The sequence below is a fragment of the Apteryx mantelli genome, chromosome 1 (assembly GCF_036417845.1).
Source record: "Apteryx mantelli isolate bAptMan1 chromosome 1, bAptMan1.hap1, whole genome shotgun sequence".
Classification (NCBI taxonomy): domain Eukaryota; kingdom Metazoa; phylum Chordata; class Aves; order Apterygiformes; family Apterygidae; genus Apteryx; species Apteryx mantelli.
Window position 1 is genome coordinate 143,926,118 of NC_089978.1, and position 16,427 is coordinate 143,942,544.

The following is a 16,427-nucleotide window of genomic DNA, read 5'->3' on the forward strand; positions in this document are numbered from 1 at the left end:
GAGGGAATATAGTATTAGGACAGGGGTTGCGGCTGGATGTGTGAACAAATAGGCTTAAAAAATACCACTGCTATGATTTCCTCTTGCGACAGATCTTTCAGCTGTCTGCTCTGTCCTCTTAGCCCACTTGCAGTTTTCTCATTTTCATTGTTTGTATAAATAACCGTCACGTGGGACACACACAGAGAAGCTTTAGAAAAACAAATTCCACATAGTCACTGAGAGGACAGAGTTTGGCAGTAAATGGGAAGGATGTTCAGGCCAAGTCAGAGGTAAGAGGAAACAATTAAGTGGCAGCAGAAAGGCTGATTTGGTTTTAGCCCAGCTATGTTTGCATTTTTAATCTGCTTATGCTAAAATACACATCAGAAAACAGCTTTATGAGCAGCGAAAGCCAGAGAAAAGCTCTCCCTTTGCAGGAGTGAAGGGGCTTGCTCAGGATGACATGGCATTGCCACAGGGCTACTTGGTCATCCCTTCTCCACCCCTTCCCTTCTGCGCAGGAACCAGGCACAAATTGCATTTCTTTGCATTCATGGATTGTGCAAGGTTCATCTTGGCAGCTACCTCCCTGGGTGCAGGCAGAGAGCAATTCCTTAACTAACAGTCCACAATCAGCAAATACAAACAGCTGCTGAAAACATCTGGTTGCTTGGCCCAGAGCTGCAGGGACATGATGACAAGAACAACCACCAGTCTCACAGGCCAGGCTGTATCTCAGCAAGTGTTCATTTATACTACAAGAGTTATGTCTCTGATGCCTTGTTTGCGATAGTGGCTTTCTAGCATGGTCTAGATTTCACAATATTCTGTCAATTAGCTCAGGTATGAGTCATCTGGCGTTGTTCTCCCCAAAGCAGAGCAAAACTGAACCACTGACCGAGATAACAACAAAGCAGCATTATCCTCGCGCCAACAAAAAAAAATGGGCCTATCGTATGGCAGCCAAGCCCACCACAAATTGAAAAAAAAAATTAGTCTATTAGTAATCAACTTTCCTGCTAAAAAAGAAAACTGCTGCCTGGTATGTTGCCATAAATTCAACACAACTGTATTACCCAGTGTCATTATTGTGCAGGGTTAAAACCCATATGGGGGGGGTTCATTTACCCAGGTAAATGAAAGCCGAATCTGGGCACAATTCACCAAATAACATCTATCTTACTTCTGTTTGTCCGTCCATGTAAGACTGTATTTGTCTCTGTGACATCAGCAGATAATTCCTTTTCCTCTCCTGTCTCTCATCAGCAGACAAGCATCCTGAGGCAAATACACTGGGCCAGGAAATCTCAGCCCAGTACTACAATTTTCATCATTCAGATAAAGCTGGAGAATCCTGACTGCACTTACAGCAATAATGATCAACCATTATTCCAATAACTAACTCAAAATGATTGATGGATCACGCTAACTGACAGCCATCCCAGAAAAGCTCTTCTTTTGTATTTGTCATTTTCTCCCAACTGAAGAATGAGTTTATTTTAATTTAAAAAAGAGAAAGAGAGGGGGAGAAAGAAAGAGATCACAGGCCATATGTCATTTGCCTGGACTTCTCTGAAGATATTTCCATAGCTAAAGGAACCAAGTTGGGCTGGTGCTTTCTGGATATTCTGTGGATTTTGTCAGATTGCGTGGTCCCAGCTGCAGTGGGAATAAGTAGTAGGGAAAGGGAATCACTGAGACTCTTAAGACAGATAGGGAATGTATTAAGCTGTCTATCTTTCTGAGTGCTGCTTGTTTTCTACAGTTTATTCTTCAAAGCACTGGGACAAGTTGTCAAAAGGAAACAAGCTACCTTGCCCTTGTCAGTAAGAGAGGGTTTAATAAATAATAGTAACTGCTCTAATTAGCAGTAATAACTAAAGTGCTGTAAATCCAGATACCACCTTACCTCTTGGTAAACTTGTCTTTGTATCTATAACTTAAATGAGCTTTTCACCATCTTTTTTAGAAAAAACATTCCCATTATACACCTTACTCTCTATTTAGTCTGTTGTGAACACCGTTTCAACACTGTATGAGAAAGAAATGGGAACCTGAAGCTGTGTTTCCCAGGTCATTGTGTTGACAAGACAGCTTTATAACACCTCTGGTTTATTCTGCCTGCATGGAAGGAGAAGCTACACATAAGGGATCCCCAGCCAGGACTTCTTTCTGTGTCATGTCACAGCTTGGAGGCTCTACATCCTCCATGGATGCCAGGGATGCTTCCCAGAGCTAGGCCTAGCAGCTAGGAAAAGGACTGCATCACTGCAGTGGTTTAGGCCTTCATTAATACAGCTAAGGAATGAAGTCCAGGTTTTCCCTTCCTTAATTTTAATCCAGTACTTCAAGAGAGACTCTAAAATAATCCACTGTCCTCATGGATGAATACTTCCTTTGCAGAAGGAGGAATACAGCTTCTACTACACAGCAAGGTGTTGGCACACATAAACGACGACTATCCACTAAGGCCCAACTGACGCTACTGGCTGAAACACATACTACCGGAAAAGAAACCCACAGTATTGCTGTAAAAACTTTTCAGTGTGAGTGCTAGCAAACTGTACTGTGCATGCTGGCTAATAATATTCTGTATAACTCCAGTAGAATCACTCACCTGACTCCTTCATTGAGGTTGTAAAGTTCATGGTCCGGGAGACCCTTCCGCTGGAACACTGCTATTACTCCATTATGGATACTGAAAGAGGAAGTTAGGAGACATTAGTACCTGGTCACATTTTAGAAAAATATCGCTTCTAGGATAAGTCAAACATCTCATTCCAGAGGACTGTAAGACCTTTTTAAAAGTAGTAGGTGATTTCTGATACCCCACCTCAGATGTCATAAAGGGAACTATTCTCTAGAAAATAGATGCCATTTTTGAAAATCAGTTCTTTTCGGTGTATTGCAACTTGATAACTTCAAAAGTTGCACATCAGAAATCAGGTACCTCAGAAAACGTAAGCTCATATATTTTAAGTAAAATAAAAGGCTCATTATAGAAACAACAACTTCACTATGAGATCAGTGATGACATTCTTAGCCCTGTTGGCACATGTTTGCCTGAACTATGGTTAATTGATTTTTTTTTTTTTTTACCAACAAATCAGCATTTATCAAGTCTGGACACTACGTATAAAGTTTAACCCACAAGTATAGCATTCCTTCACTAAGATGTGGTTACTGGAATCTCTCAAGAATGCTTAGTTCTTCAAAAACTTGAAAGAAAAAAAATAGACAGTGTATGAATTTTAGGGCAATTTATTCATTCTCTCATTCATTTTCAAAAGTGAAACAATAGAAAAGGGGTGAGGTTTACCACAGAATTGGTTACAAAGCCTGTTTACCATAACCATTCCTTCATTTCTCAAAGATTAACGCTCTTGCTCTGGCTAGAGGAAAAGCAAGTCTGAGTTAAAAGAACGAGAGGTCTAGAGTTTCTGCAGTGAAGACATCGATAGAGGAGGTGACATGCCTGACATAGGCATAGTGGAGCTCTGTTCCAACCGTCTGCCCTGCTCAAATGCTCCCTTATCATTTTCAATGCCATTTGTAACTGTTCTGTAAGCAGATATTGCTTAGAGGTGGTGATTTTCTGCTGCAGTCAGTAGCAACTTAAGGCAGGATTGAGACAAAATTCTCTAGCACAACAGGCAGGGTAAAGTCACATATCCAACACTATCGCTGTGGCGTATGACCACCAGCTCTATAAATCCTAGGATGCCAAATAGCAAAAACCTGCCAGGTATCGTGTGCTGCACAGGGCAGTCCACGTGCTTAGGAGGGATGTCTACCAGTCCCATGAGCTTAACAAGACTGTACCTCAAAGGGTTACTGAAATGAGTAAGTGCTTCAAGATCAAGCTCTGAAATGCTTCTGAAATACACGATACAATTAGCGTGATGACACATCAACCTAACTCACTGAGCTTAGTTCTGAGGACACAGCTAAAGAAATGCTAGTTAAAGGTAAGACCAAACCTGTTCCAGCATTAGGAATTCAAAATAGTAGGAGGGAATAGAAGTCTCCTTTCTCTTCCCCAACCTAGTGCCATCTTTTATAGCTTCACAACAGATTTGAGCTTTGATTCCTACAGAAATAAGATTCATGCAGTCCTTCCATCTGTCAGTTAATCCCTGTTCCTCCACTCAGTTTCTACCACATTTGGCTATGAAGTTGAAGTCCCAAAAATATCAAGTTCTTTTAAGTCTCAGCTGGGGTAGGAGAAGTCCCCTTTAGTGACTCCACCAAGAACATACTGCAGGGTGAGCTCAACCTTTATTAGACATCCACACAGATGTTTAGCTCCCAGGCACTAATACACAAGAAAGCAGGCTTTATCAGCTCCACTGCTCATAGAAGTGCTACGTAGTTTCTAATACAATTTTTTTTAAACTAAAATGACCATTCACACCACTGGAAGTGATTGCAAGTTACTTAATTTCTGTCTGCCTCAGTTACCCCACATGTAAAATAAAGATAATGACACTGACTTCTGAAAGGCTTTTTTAAGACCTATTCATGAAAAGCATAATAGAAGTGATGAGTACTAGTATGATTATCAACAGTGGTATTACATGCTATCATTGTGGCTAATGGAGGGACTCTTCAAATTATCACCACTTTATTCTTCTTCCTTCACAATCCTACCGACTACAAAGAGAAAATACAAATTTTGGGGTGTGGCTCTTCCTGTTTAATATTGCACCTGAGACAGGGAGATGGCATCTTAGGGCTTATTCAAAAAGCACAGGGGAGAAGTCTTTCTGCTCTGCCCCATCTCGCTCCCTCCCATCTGCACACCACCTTCCGCCCTGGCACTGCTGCACCCACCACAAGTGTAGAATAGCAAAAACCAGCCACGGGGGTGTTAGGAGGGTGCACCTGGGGGCCACCAGCATGAAGGTCACCCCTACAATATTTAGTGAAGTATCTTCAGAGAATCAAAAGCTACACTGTGCACATCCTCCCGAGGGTCTGTTTTCACTAGTGACTCCACAACGCTGTTCTTCCGAGCTTTGCAGCCAGCCTTCCCCTGATCATGCTGTGCTGGAGCCTGGTGAAATGGAGCAACAAGCAGCTTTTGAGTCCTGGAAAGCAAAACCAGGGCCAGATTTGCCTGTCCTGAAGGGGCCAGGATTTAAGTTTGGCCTGTCTTGTGAAGAAGAGCCACAGGTGAGTTCTGCTCAGCAGAAGTCTAATGGAAGAAAGCCAGGTTCCTACCAGCAGAAAAGCTCAGCAGCACTTCCAGATGCATTCGATAGCATTCTGCAAGTCCAAGGTATCATTATAGGGTCAGAACAAGACTTGCTATTGCCAGCTTAGAGTCCTGCAGATGAAAGATATGTTTAAAAGTTATGTTATGAGTGGGGGACAATCCCCCACACCTTGCTAACAGCTTCCGAACATTGGCTTCAGTGACTGTAGAGCAAATCTCCCTGCACATTACAAAAATGTGCTTCCTTTGACAGCAGGCCTGACAGAGGGCCTCCGGGGGCTGCAGCACTCCTCAGCAGATTGGGTGCTAAAAAACATTGTCAGGCAACATTAACAGGGCCGTCCACATGCAAGTGGTGGTGTCTGAAGATGAGAAAGGGAAGCTTGGCACTGTGCAAGAAGCCAAGAGGAGAGCAAGAGAACACTATGACTATGGAGTTGAAGTCCCCAAAATATCAATTTCTTTTAAGTTTTAACTGGAGTAGAAGCAGCTCCTTTTGGTGACTCCACCAAGGACATATTGCAGGGTTGCATACTTGCTGTTGTCTGTGCTCAGCTTGGCGGCTGTGGCCTGGAGTCAGCTCCAAGGCCGGATCCAGCCACACGCAGTTGCTCCCCATCACAGAGGTGGGGTGTCCTAGCAGGCACTGTGCCAGGAGGCAGTGGAGTGTGCATGGGGACCGCAGGCACCCACGTTAAACCTTCTCAGGTTCACAGTAAGGCAGACTTTTTTAGTGCTCGCTGAGAGCAGAGGAATGGGAAGGAAGGTAAAACTGACGCTATTCACTTACAGATTAGAAATGCAGACACAACACTGAACAGCAAAGAGATGCGCTGTTAGAAAAGTTCAGCCTCATTCATCTGTGGAGAAAGAAAATCAAAAGTGTCTGGAAAATGGCAGATGAGGGGTATGACCCACTGTGGAGAAATGCATGAACAGATCAAAAAAGAAATCATTATTCTCATCTCTCTTTTGTTCATCTGACAACATTTCCAAGGTGTTAAGCACTTCCACACTTGCTGTGTTCCCTCTTCTCCCCATACACTCATGTGCATAGACATACACTAATAATCCAACCCAGCATATTTTGGCTGGCTCGAACAGTTACACTCAATTTACAATTATTTCAAAATTGGCAGCTAAATGTCTTGGTATACAGTGCAGTGACTTGGGTGCATTTAGTATTATGAGAAATATGTGAAGTACGATTAATGTAGTGGATAAAACAAGCAGTCTTTACATGCTCTTCTGATTTGGAAATGAACTTTGCAATGTTCCCTGCCATCCTGCTGTAGAGAAGAATGACTAAATCTCTCCTTGTAGCCAGTCTGCTCCCTCTCTTTCACTCTGGCAATCTTCTAAATGAGGGGGAGGTTTTTCTTTCCAGCTTAACAGGTCTATTATTACTCCTCAGAGAAATAATAGAGAGCAAGCTTTCTTAACAAGAACTAAGGGGGACAGATTGTAAGCATTTAAGTTATTACCTCTGTAGTAGAGCTGCACCTACTTAAAACATCCTGGTGGTGATCTTCTAATCTGCCTGGGATCTTCCATGCAGTCAGGGAAAATCTGCCTTGTCCACACGACAAGCCTTGGCCCTGCTGTGTTTGCCAGCTGCCTTTCCTTCCCACCCCAGACAGCAGTGCCTTCCTGCCAGGCGCAGGAATGCAGCCCCAGACTGCAGATGGTGTGGGAATGTCACAGTGATCTGGTTCGCGACAGTTGCTCCAGGGGCAACAAAGAGGATTTGGAATAACTGGGATGCTATTGGTGGTGTAAGTTGGTGTCAGCATAGTAAAATGCTTAGCTTAAATCTTCTTAGTTACCTTAAGCTAACCCAAATCCCTTGCTTAAATCAAAACAATACCATGGTTTCTGTAATCAGTGTTTGTTTAAAAGGGTTTAGTCAGAATGGTACAGCCTTTTGTACTATAAGAAAGCCTTAGCTGTTGCTTACACACAAAAGTCCTGCAAGACGCCTGAGGTGGGTGGATCTCCTTTACTTGTGCCTGCCACCAGCCTCCACTGAGGCTTAAGTCATAATGTATGTAATTATGTATGTAACTTATATTTTAATAGCTCAACCTAAATTGGAAACGCTTTATAAACTCTCTTCTGCAACTCTTTTACAACATGAAAGTTAATAATGGGTGCACTCATGCACTGATATTACTATGAACGTCTCGCCTGTAGTCACTGTGTGTGTAAATGTGTGATCACAGGCACAGGAACAAAGCAGAGCAGAGGACACAAAAAGAGCCCAGTCATAAAAGGGATTAGAAAAAAAAATCTGTTCCTGAACTGCACATATTCCATGGAAATGTAAAAGATGTAACCTCCTGCTCTTGCAGCACTGCATTTTCTTCTGCTTAAAGAAATAAGCAACTTCTAATGATCCCCCACCAGTATTTTCTGGTGGGACAAACGGGACCCGGAAGCTATGTGTGCCTGAGCAGTGCACATTTGAATCAATATCCAGTCAGTCTCACACTGTGAGAGAATGCGCATCTCAGAGTTTTAGGATTATGGTATTTCTTGAAGGCATAATATCAGTTCATTAGCTGGCTCCTCAACTGGTACAAATCAAGGTGAACTGCTGTGGTAGTATCACTTAACCTGAATCTGAGCACTAGGATACTTTGTGCAGACATCCTTTCATACAAATATAAGCCATGGGTCATTCTTGGTCTGAAGACCATGGCTGGTATCCACAAGAAGAAGACGTTTGGAGATGCCAGCAGTGGGGCAGAAAGAAGCCTGGGAAGAACCAAGGGTCAGTGGGTGAGCGGGGCTCTTTCTTAGATACTGAAAGAGAGAAGAATAGCAGGTGTAGGCTGTCTGTAGGGGTGGAAATCAGGCCTGGAAAACTGCAAAGACCAGTTTTGAATAGAAAATGAAAGCCTATGAAAACTTAAGAACTTAGTAGAATCGTGTCAGTTTTGCCAATAATTCAATTTTGAAGTAAAAAACAGACACAAAATGTTTTGATAATTACCATTTCTTTGTCTTTAGAATTAAGACAAACTGTGAGATGACTCCAGCAATGTATTGTACTTGTCTGTCCCGCAGTTGCCACAGATTGCAGTTGACTGCCAAAAGAAAACTACCCATAGTCAAGAAGGTATATGAACTCGTAACATTAAAAAAGCAACCCAGCAGAATACGACATTTCACCTAACTCTTTGGAGGGACTATTCATTCTGCATTTACCTGACTCTTCAGAGAACAACAAGGCTGTGGGACTCTCTTCTACAACCCGAAATGTGAGGAACAGCTATAGCCCAAACAGCAACCCAGACTTCCCCCACCGCACGCTTTAGCAGGAAGGGATCTGGAAGGTGTAAATTTCCAAAGCACAAAGTTTGATTCTGCTGACACTCCCAAGCAGCAGCACAGTATGAGTGCCAAAACCAAGAGGGTGGGGTTTATTATGATGATTTTTACACAATACAAAGCCACTGCCTGACTCACCTGATATCACCAAAACATAGATTTCACTTGGGTCTCTAGCTGACCACCCAGAGGCCGCTGCCTTTTGTAAGTGGGAGGGGGTCTCCCTCTGGTATTTAAGTGTCATCCTCGTTCTTCCACTGACATTTCTAAGAAACTGAGGAGGAAAACTATTATGATTAAAACACTGTTTTCTGTCAGCTCAGAAACAGTTTGTTCATAGAGCTGAGGAACAACTGCAAAATTGGGGTTGCAAGTGTCTGTCTGAACTTGGACCTCCTGTTTGCTTTGACCATGGTCATGGTCCTCTCAGTTTGTTATCTCCTGGCAAAGCAGGTGGCATGACCCAATTTTTTGTTTGTGCACAGCACGCAGGTAATTTTTGTTCTCTAAAGCAGTCACTACCTTCATATGCAAACAGCATGGGTGAAAATACCACAGCATTTTTGTTTACTGTTTGCAAATTCTCCTGTTTAAAGAGCTCCAAGCAAACAGTCAGTGAGCAAAATCAACACAGTGTGAATAATCACACACTACTAGCACAGCATAGTTAAAGGGCAACATTTTCAAAAGGGACTAAGTGATTTAGGGCTCATCTTACTTTGGACAGTTACTGGAATAGCTAATATAGCAATAATTAACCTGATATACTTCCATCTAAGTCTCCTTGAAGACACTCTTGTTCCAAAATAAAAGTCTATCTTTCTGAATTAGCTTAATCCAGTTTGGAAAATCCCATTTTCAGAACTTACCACAGCTTAAGTCCTGGTGGGATCCCACAGGCTTTCTGTGAGGCCCTGTCCCTTTCAAAATAAGAGCTCAGCTTCTAATTCCCTTTCGTCTCTGAAATTTCTACCCAAGGTAAAACAGTCTGTGAAGAGGGATAGGCTGCAATTATGCACTGGATCATACAAGTGAAAATACACCGGTGTGCCAAACTCAAAGCCTTCAAAGTGTTTTAGAGACATTAATTCACTAACTTCACCAAATATAAACACTGCTGTTGTGTATGAAAAGGTTGAGACAGGTGAAGGGACTTCCCTAAGCTGTTCCAAGGAGTTAATGCCTCTGTGCAGTGTAGGACTCAGGAGATTTTTGTTCCCAATTATAGCTGTACCCAAGCAAGTACAGATATGTCTGGAGGGCTAAGAAGTAATTCTTTCTCCTCTCCCTGCTTTCTGTTACTGTAATCCAGGCTAGCACATGCTCCATGCACAGTGGTAGCTGCCAGCTGCGAAGTCCCTTCATTTCACGACACTGTCCTTCCTCCCACTCTGCAGCGCGGCTGGGTCTGTCCCTCACTTGCACCAAATACTCCAAAGAGGGCTGCAATTAAAAGGCCAAGAAGCAGACATTGGTCCTCAGGCAGACAGAGATATTTCTAAGTAAATGCCAAATACTGGAAATGAGAACATTTCCTAGTAGAAGTATTAGATAAATATGCTGGTCCGGAATGTTTTCTCCATTAGGAAAGCCTCACTGTGATCTGAACAAACATTCTTTTTTAATTAGAAGATGAAATATGGTTCCCATGACTGTAAAAATTAATTTAAAGCAAGCCATCATGCATATTACAACCCTGTAAAAATTAGCCCAAACTATAAAACTCTTTCCGATTCCATATGTCTCCTTGGATTTACTGTGGATCTCACTAATGTAACAGGCATCTCATATTTATTTTATTTGCCTTTTCTTTGCTATCTCCTACTCCTTCACAGGAGTATTCTCCCTTTTCTTACACCAAAAGGGATTTAAGTGCCTTTCACTAGAGGCTTTCCCACAGCAGACCTCTGATGGTGTCAAGCCCTGATTAGGCAGTCTGCACTAGCTCAGGCACAATGAAAACCTCTTGATGGATTTTATTTGCCCTGAGGGGGGCCCCTCTGGCTAGCAAGCTAAAGATTATAAACCCTGGGTTTCTCGGTCCAATTGGTTTAGTCAGCATTCAGCCTCATTTTTTGCCTGAAGCAGGAGGGAGAAAAAAAAAGGAATCAAAGACAATGCTAGTGAAAAAAATCTAAGCTATTTTAATCCAATGCAAATTCTGTGAGCTGTAATGAAACTGTATTGTTCCACTAGGTTGCTCTTTGGGGCTGGTTAAATTGCACTGCCTGTGAATCGGTGTATAGATCTGTTGGGGTTCATGGGAGAGCAAGTTCAGAAGAAGACATGCTACAAAGTCTGATTTGCATAACAGCAGGCAGCCGCTCAGCACCCGATTTCCCTTTGATCTAACAGCTTCAAGAAGTTTTGCAGCATTTTGAGGTGAAGGAAAGTTGTCAGGGAGGAAGAAACCTTCCTCGCTAGGAACAAATGCTACATGCTCCGCGCAAACTGAGCCCTGTCGTCAGGCTCCTGCAGTTTGCTCTCCTGCGGTCTCAGAAAGCAACAGGCGCCCAAGCAGTCGTAGGGCTGAGATCAGCCTAAGCATTGATGGAGGGGACATCACCGGGCGGCCAGACAGCAGTCACAAAGCCAGCAGTGAGCACGCAGCAATGGAGCAGCTCTCTGCAGAAGGTCCCACCAGCAAAACTCCTGCTCGGCAGAGTCTGCACATCGGCCGCAGCAGGGCCGAGGCACCCTTCGCTCCACCTCCAAGAACTGACTTTCTCAGCAGTCCCGTGTGGGGCAGGGCCTGCCATGGGGCTGTACTTTACCTTTCCCCACATCAATTTTGATGAACTTGGTTCAAAGCCTCTTTCAAAAGCAGATGCACGCACACCACACCCAGGCACAGCTGCTAACATTAAGCAAGAAACCAACAGTACATTTAAATATAGAACAGCCAGGCTTGGTGAGAGGGAAGAGCGCTTCTGGTGTATCTTGACTTCCTTCATCAGCAAGAATGCTCAATATGTCACAGAATGAAACAACACAAATGATCCTTTTATATGGAAGCACAAATATTCCCACAAGCCAAAATACAGCATGCTACCCCTTTGTTGGGGCAAGTGTTTTAATTTTACGAGGGGGAGGAGGGGGAACCCTTTTACAGCCTATTATTTTCAAAAGTCACCAGAATTTTCTGGTGAGTCCACATGTAAAAACCCAGTTTGGGATACTGATTTTAGGCTCTCTAAAGGAAAGCGGAAGACCAACTCTCCAAATATCAAGCCCTGTTACACATGTCAACATGGACATGCACTGGTCATAGGTGGAAGCTATAACAGACAACTTCTTAATACAACTAATCCAATATCATTTAAGCCCTGGTTTTCCCGAGGATAAATTCAAATTCTACAGCCTGTAGAATACCTGAGATTCCTAAAACCAAGAAAGGATATGAGCCTTTTCATGTCTGAAAGAAGAAGTACCCTCATTCTCTCTTCCCCTCTGGGGAAAGCCTTGTGCTATTAAGTAAGAAATAAAAAGTTTTCATTTAGTCCATGCAGTGCAACTCTTTTATAATCTGTGTTACTTGTCACAGCTTTGGGGAACGGCTAGTGCAGACGTGCAGATGCCCCCTTTACTTGCCGACTCAGGTGGCTCAGGCCCGGTGCCCTCCTGCAGCAGCCCTGTGAGCACTTGCCAACGGATTTCAGGGGCACGTGCCACAGGACTGTGGGGATGGTGCTGCTAGCAGTGCACAGGCGACAGGCCAGTCATGGCAAGAAAGAAAGGTCAGGCCCGAGTTCATACAAAGCAGTGACAAGATTACTCACAGACACTTATTTCAGTAATATGTGAGGTCACACTTGGTTAATCATTTTGATGAAATACACATGCATGAAATACACTGACAGAGAACCACTTTTGGCCAGAACTATGCCTATCGTGTCCAAATTAAAAACAATGAATTCTCCTTTTGCCCCAGCTCACTTAACAAAAACTCCCTGATTTGACTTTCCTTGCAAATACCAGTCAGAATGGGAATATTTTCCGCTTCCAAACGAGGACTTCTTTCACCTTGTCCCTGCACCTGGAACTCTTCCCCCTCCCGCCATGCCTGGCACTGACCCTATTCCCCATTCAAATCTGTCCTGACAACTCACTTCCCCACAAGACCTGGAAACGCTAATCCCTGCCAATAAAAGCTGTCAGCACACCATTAGGAGAGCTCTTTGAGGATCACATTCTGTCACCTTGGTTCACACCACATAGTATCTTATTCCCTGCTGATTCCAGTGGGGCTACTGGCCAAGTGAGGGACTAATTGACATGAGCCAAGGTAGCAGGATCTAGCCTTTAATTAGCACCACCATGCAGACCTCTGGAGCATCCTTGGGTTATTTAAATAGCAAGATACTCTGAGCAGAAACTCCTTCTTTTTTGTGACTAGAATAGTTTCAGTGCTTAGTGTGCTGCTGGCATTCAACAAATAATTCATAATAAAGGCATGAGTATACAAACACTGAGGTGAGGGGGACAGAAGATGTAATATTTTGTAAATTTTTTTTTGCTCAGAATTGATTAACAAGCACATCTATAGTTCACTGATATTTTTCTTCCTAGAACTGGATCTCCAAACAATTATAAAACATTATGGATGACACTTTCCAAGCTAGGTGACCCAGGAAATGACATTTTCAAAAAGGACAAAAGAATATAATTCCTAATGACTTAGAGAAGACTTAGACTTATCTTTAAAAGATGAATGTCACTGAAAAGGTTGTTAAGACGCCTTCTGAATTTCTACCCTAAGTGAAACATTCACCAGAAAATGTTTTCCTGTTTTTTTTTTGTCAGACATTAATAGAATCCAAATTTTTAAACAGAGTAAAGAAAACCATCATGAATTGTTTTTCCTTGTCCAAAGTGTGCGCACACACACACACACAGATATTTACATTAATGTGAGTAAACTGAATAGGCTTTGTCATATCTGGATCAACAAGCACCAATATATACACAGGTATGTAGCTACAGATAATACATATAAATTTTAACTATATCTCTCTATCTTTCTTTCACTAAAACAAAGCAAATAAACCTTGAATGAAAACATCCAGAAAGACGGCAAAAGACGTAATTGTGGCTGGATCCTTTGAAACAAGCCCTTGTCCGTCACAACGAAGAGCCATCTGAGCCATCTGCAGGAAACGCTGTTTTCTATCAGCCTTCCGAGAAAGGTTAACAGCGACGTGAAAAAAGCCACTTGTGTCTTTTCCTGAGCACGTATTCTGGGAGGTGGAACAGACTAACGCAGAAGCCCACAGTATTATAACATTCCCAAGCCGGGAACAAGCCACCCTGGACCATGAAGCTGAGCGAGAGGATACCTGTGCATTAATCACGCCAGCTGCTACGGAGAGCTGGGAGCCTCCAGGGGAGTAAGTACACGGTGCAAGACCTTACCTGTTCCAGGTAGCGTTGGAGCAGGCCCGTCGCTGCTGGGTCCCCCGCTCATCCAAGGCTGCCTGCTCTCTCTTGCCCAGATCACTGAGGCTGGGCGAACTCATGAACTTCAACCTGCGAAGAGTCCTCATGGTCAAATGTGTGTTTGCGCGTGGCAGCTACAGATACACCATCCTTTTTACACACACACACGCGCAGCCGGAGCAGCAGCAGCAATGCGAGCAGTTCTCTCCGTTTGCTGTTCAAAAAAGAAACTTAAAAAAAAAAGAAGAGAGAACCAGTCTCTACGGAGCACACCTCTGCCAACAAGAAAACAAACCTTTAATCAGATCAACTCTGACGTCATAAGCTGTGGTTAATAATTTCTCCAGTCCTTTTAAAAAATAAAAGTCGAACTCCTTGCTGCTGCTTTAACGCTGGGAAGGGGCCCCTTTTAACCAGCAGCTGCCCAAAGTGCACAGCCGTCCCCTCCCCGGGTCCCCTGCAGCAGCAGTGAGGAGCTCATCCAGCATGCTGTGTGCTCCACCTGGCTTGGGAACTGCCCTTCTCCTCAGCTGCCTTTGGGGGGCTGCTAGCATTTCTCCCTCTCTCCCTCGCTGCACTCATAAATGGAAATGAAACTGGAGGGCCACAGACAAAAAAAAACCCCAAGCAACCAATACTGACGCACAGAGACTTTATTGGAAAGTTTCATAACTGCCTGTGCCCTGCCACATTACGACACCGCGCACACGCGCTCTCGCTTGCTCTCACTCATACAGAGACATACGCGTGCAGTCCTGCGCTCACCCTCTCCCATATACGCACACAGCACAAACTCGCCTCCTGCCTCGGAGGCTGCTGAAGCTGAAAGTGTCACATAAGCCACAAGACTGAAAGTATTTAAAAAACAATGCTACTGCAAAATGAAAAGTGGAAGTTTGGGTTTATCATTTTGAGGAATTTCTGGTTGTGCATAAAAAAGCTAGATGGTTTGTCTTTTTTTTTTTTTTTTAAGTTGAGATAACAGCTGCACAACTCAGGGCACATTCAGCTTCTACAAAAATCCCAGGTGCCTTATCTTCAAAGGAAAAATCTTTCTCTCTCTGACTGCAGCACTAGAGCTAAAGGATATGCTGCTACAAGACTCTAGCCCATGTTTGGCTTCTTGTCACTCATTCAAGATTCTGTTTTAAATTCAGAAGTGCCTTTCTCATCTGTTGGGAAGCAACGTAAAAAATACAGTGATTAGCTTTCTCAAAAGAAAAAAAAAATTGTGATAGAGTGAGCCAGAGTATAAGAACGGCACTTCTGTTGCTAAGGCATTTGTCTGCAGATACCCTGGTAAAAGCAAACAGGACTCCTTGCAGAGTACGGTTCTACTCAGTAGAAGGTGGTTGGAATACAGGGGAACTTACATTTGCTTTTTCCCCCCACTTTTTATTCATTCTTTTTATTTGTGATAATCTGTTGCCTAGATCCAGGCTATGTTTGGATTTGCTTGTGTCCAAACACCTCAGTGCTTACATTACAGGAGAACTGAATTTTTCACAGTGAGAGCTGCCCTATGTGAATCAGTTACTGACATTATTTTAATAAAAACTGATTCCTTTCTCTATTCGCCAAAACTCAGCTAAGCTTGTTGCATATAAACATTTACTTCTAAAATTTGTATTTGGTATTCCCATTATGGGAAGCAGTTGCAGAACTACCTGGGGAAAAATCCATTCTCAACTTGGGCTAGTTTTAGTACTAGTAGTAGTTTCAACCTGCTGCTTGGATTAGCTTTACACTGGTCGTCCTTCCCAAAGCAAAAATCAGAAGTACACAAATGAGCATGACAGTAGACGGGATATAACATTGCACTTTGGAAGGGATCTACGGCTCCAAATCTAACCTGTGTACAAAGACATTGCTATCCCTCGTCTCTTCCAGATGTCTAAATCCTTCAAACAAACGAACAACAATTCACTATGTACACAGCAGCAAAAGGAAAACAACCACAACAATATATCACTGTATTCTAAGCAACGAGATGGCTTCGACAGCATACAAATCAGTGACCAAAAATAGATACAGCAGAACACTGCTTTGTTCAAATAGGATGAAGGGCACTCGACTTCTGTGGCTAATACAGCAAGGGAGAGCAGGGGAGCGCAGCTCTACCTGAGCTTCTGGGGAGGGACTGGATAAATGTGCATCGAACCTGGTAGCAAAACAAGCAGTTAAATAAACCTGTGGCAATACCTTTCCATCTAATTTCATTTTCCACCTAGCTCAGATGGTAAACCTTTTCTGCTTCTCACTTCCGTCAATTTGCTAGGCCTTACAATACATGATTATATTGGATTAAATCTTTGGAATTTTTAACTCCTTATTCCCTTGTTGACAGCTCTGGAGACTTTATAAACTGTACACTGATGATGCCACTATGCCAGCAACTACATAATAACGTTTAAACTGCTTGCTTTTTCTTAAAATCCTCAACTTGCTCACTTGACTG

At 43.1% G+C, this 16,427-nt stretch overlaps 1 protein-coding gene across 5 annotated transcripts in view; it reads right to left on the bottom strand.

The window, feature by feature from the left end:
• Window positions 1-16,427, bottom strand: part of PRR5 (proline rich 5) — a 94,859-nt gene that overhangs the window by 42,451 nt on the left and 35,981 nt on the right. For 3 of the 5 annotated variants that reach the window (XM_067305358.1, XM_067305349.1, XM_067305342.1), the window contains 2 exons: window positions 13,946-14,059; window positions 2,600-2,680 (listed from right to left, as the gene is read on the bottom strand). In XM_067305358.1, the coding sequence (XP_067161459.1) occupies window positions 2,600-2,680; window positions 13,946-14,049 (185 nt within the window). In that variant the 5' untranslated portion in view covers window positions 14,050-14,059. Of the gene's footprint in view, window positions 1-2,599; window positions 2,681-5,990; window positions 6,007-13,945; window positions 14,077-16,427 lie in introns of those variants that run through there. The other 2 variants (XM_013947672.2, XM_067305367.1) reach the window with 2 other exon arrangements.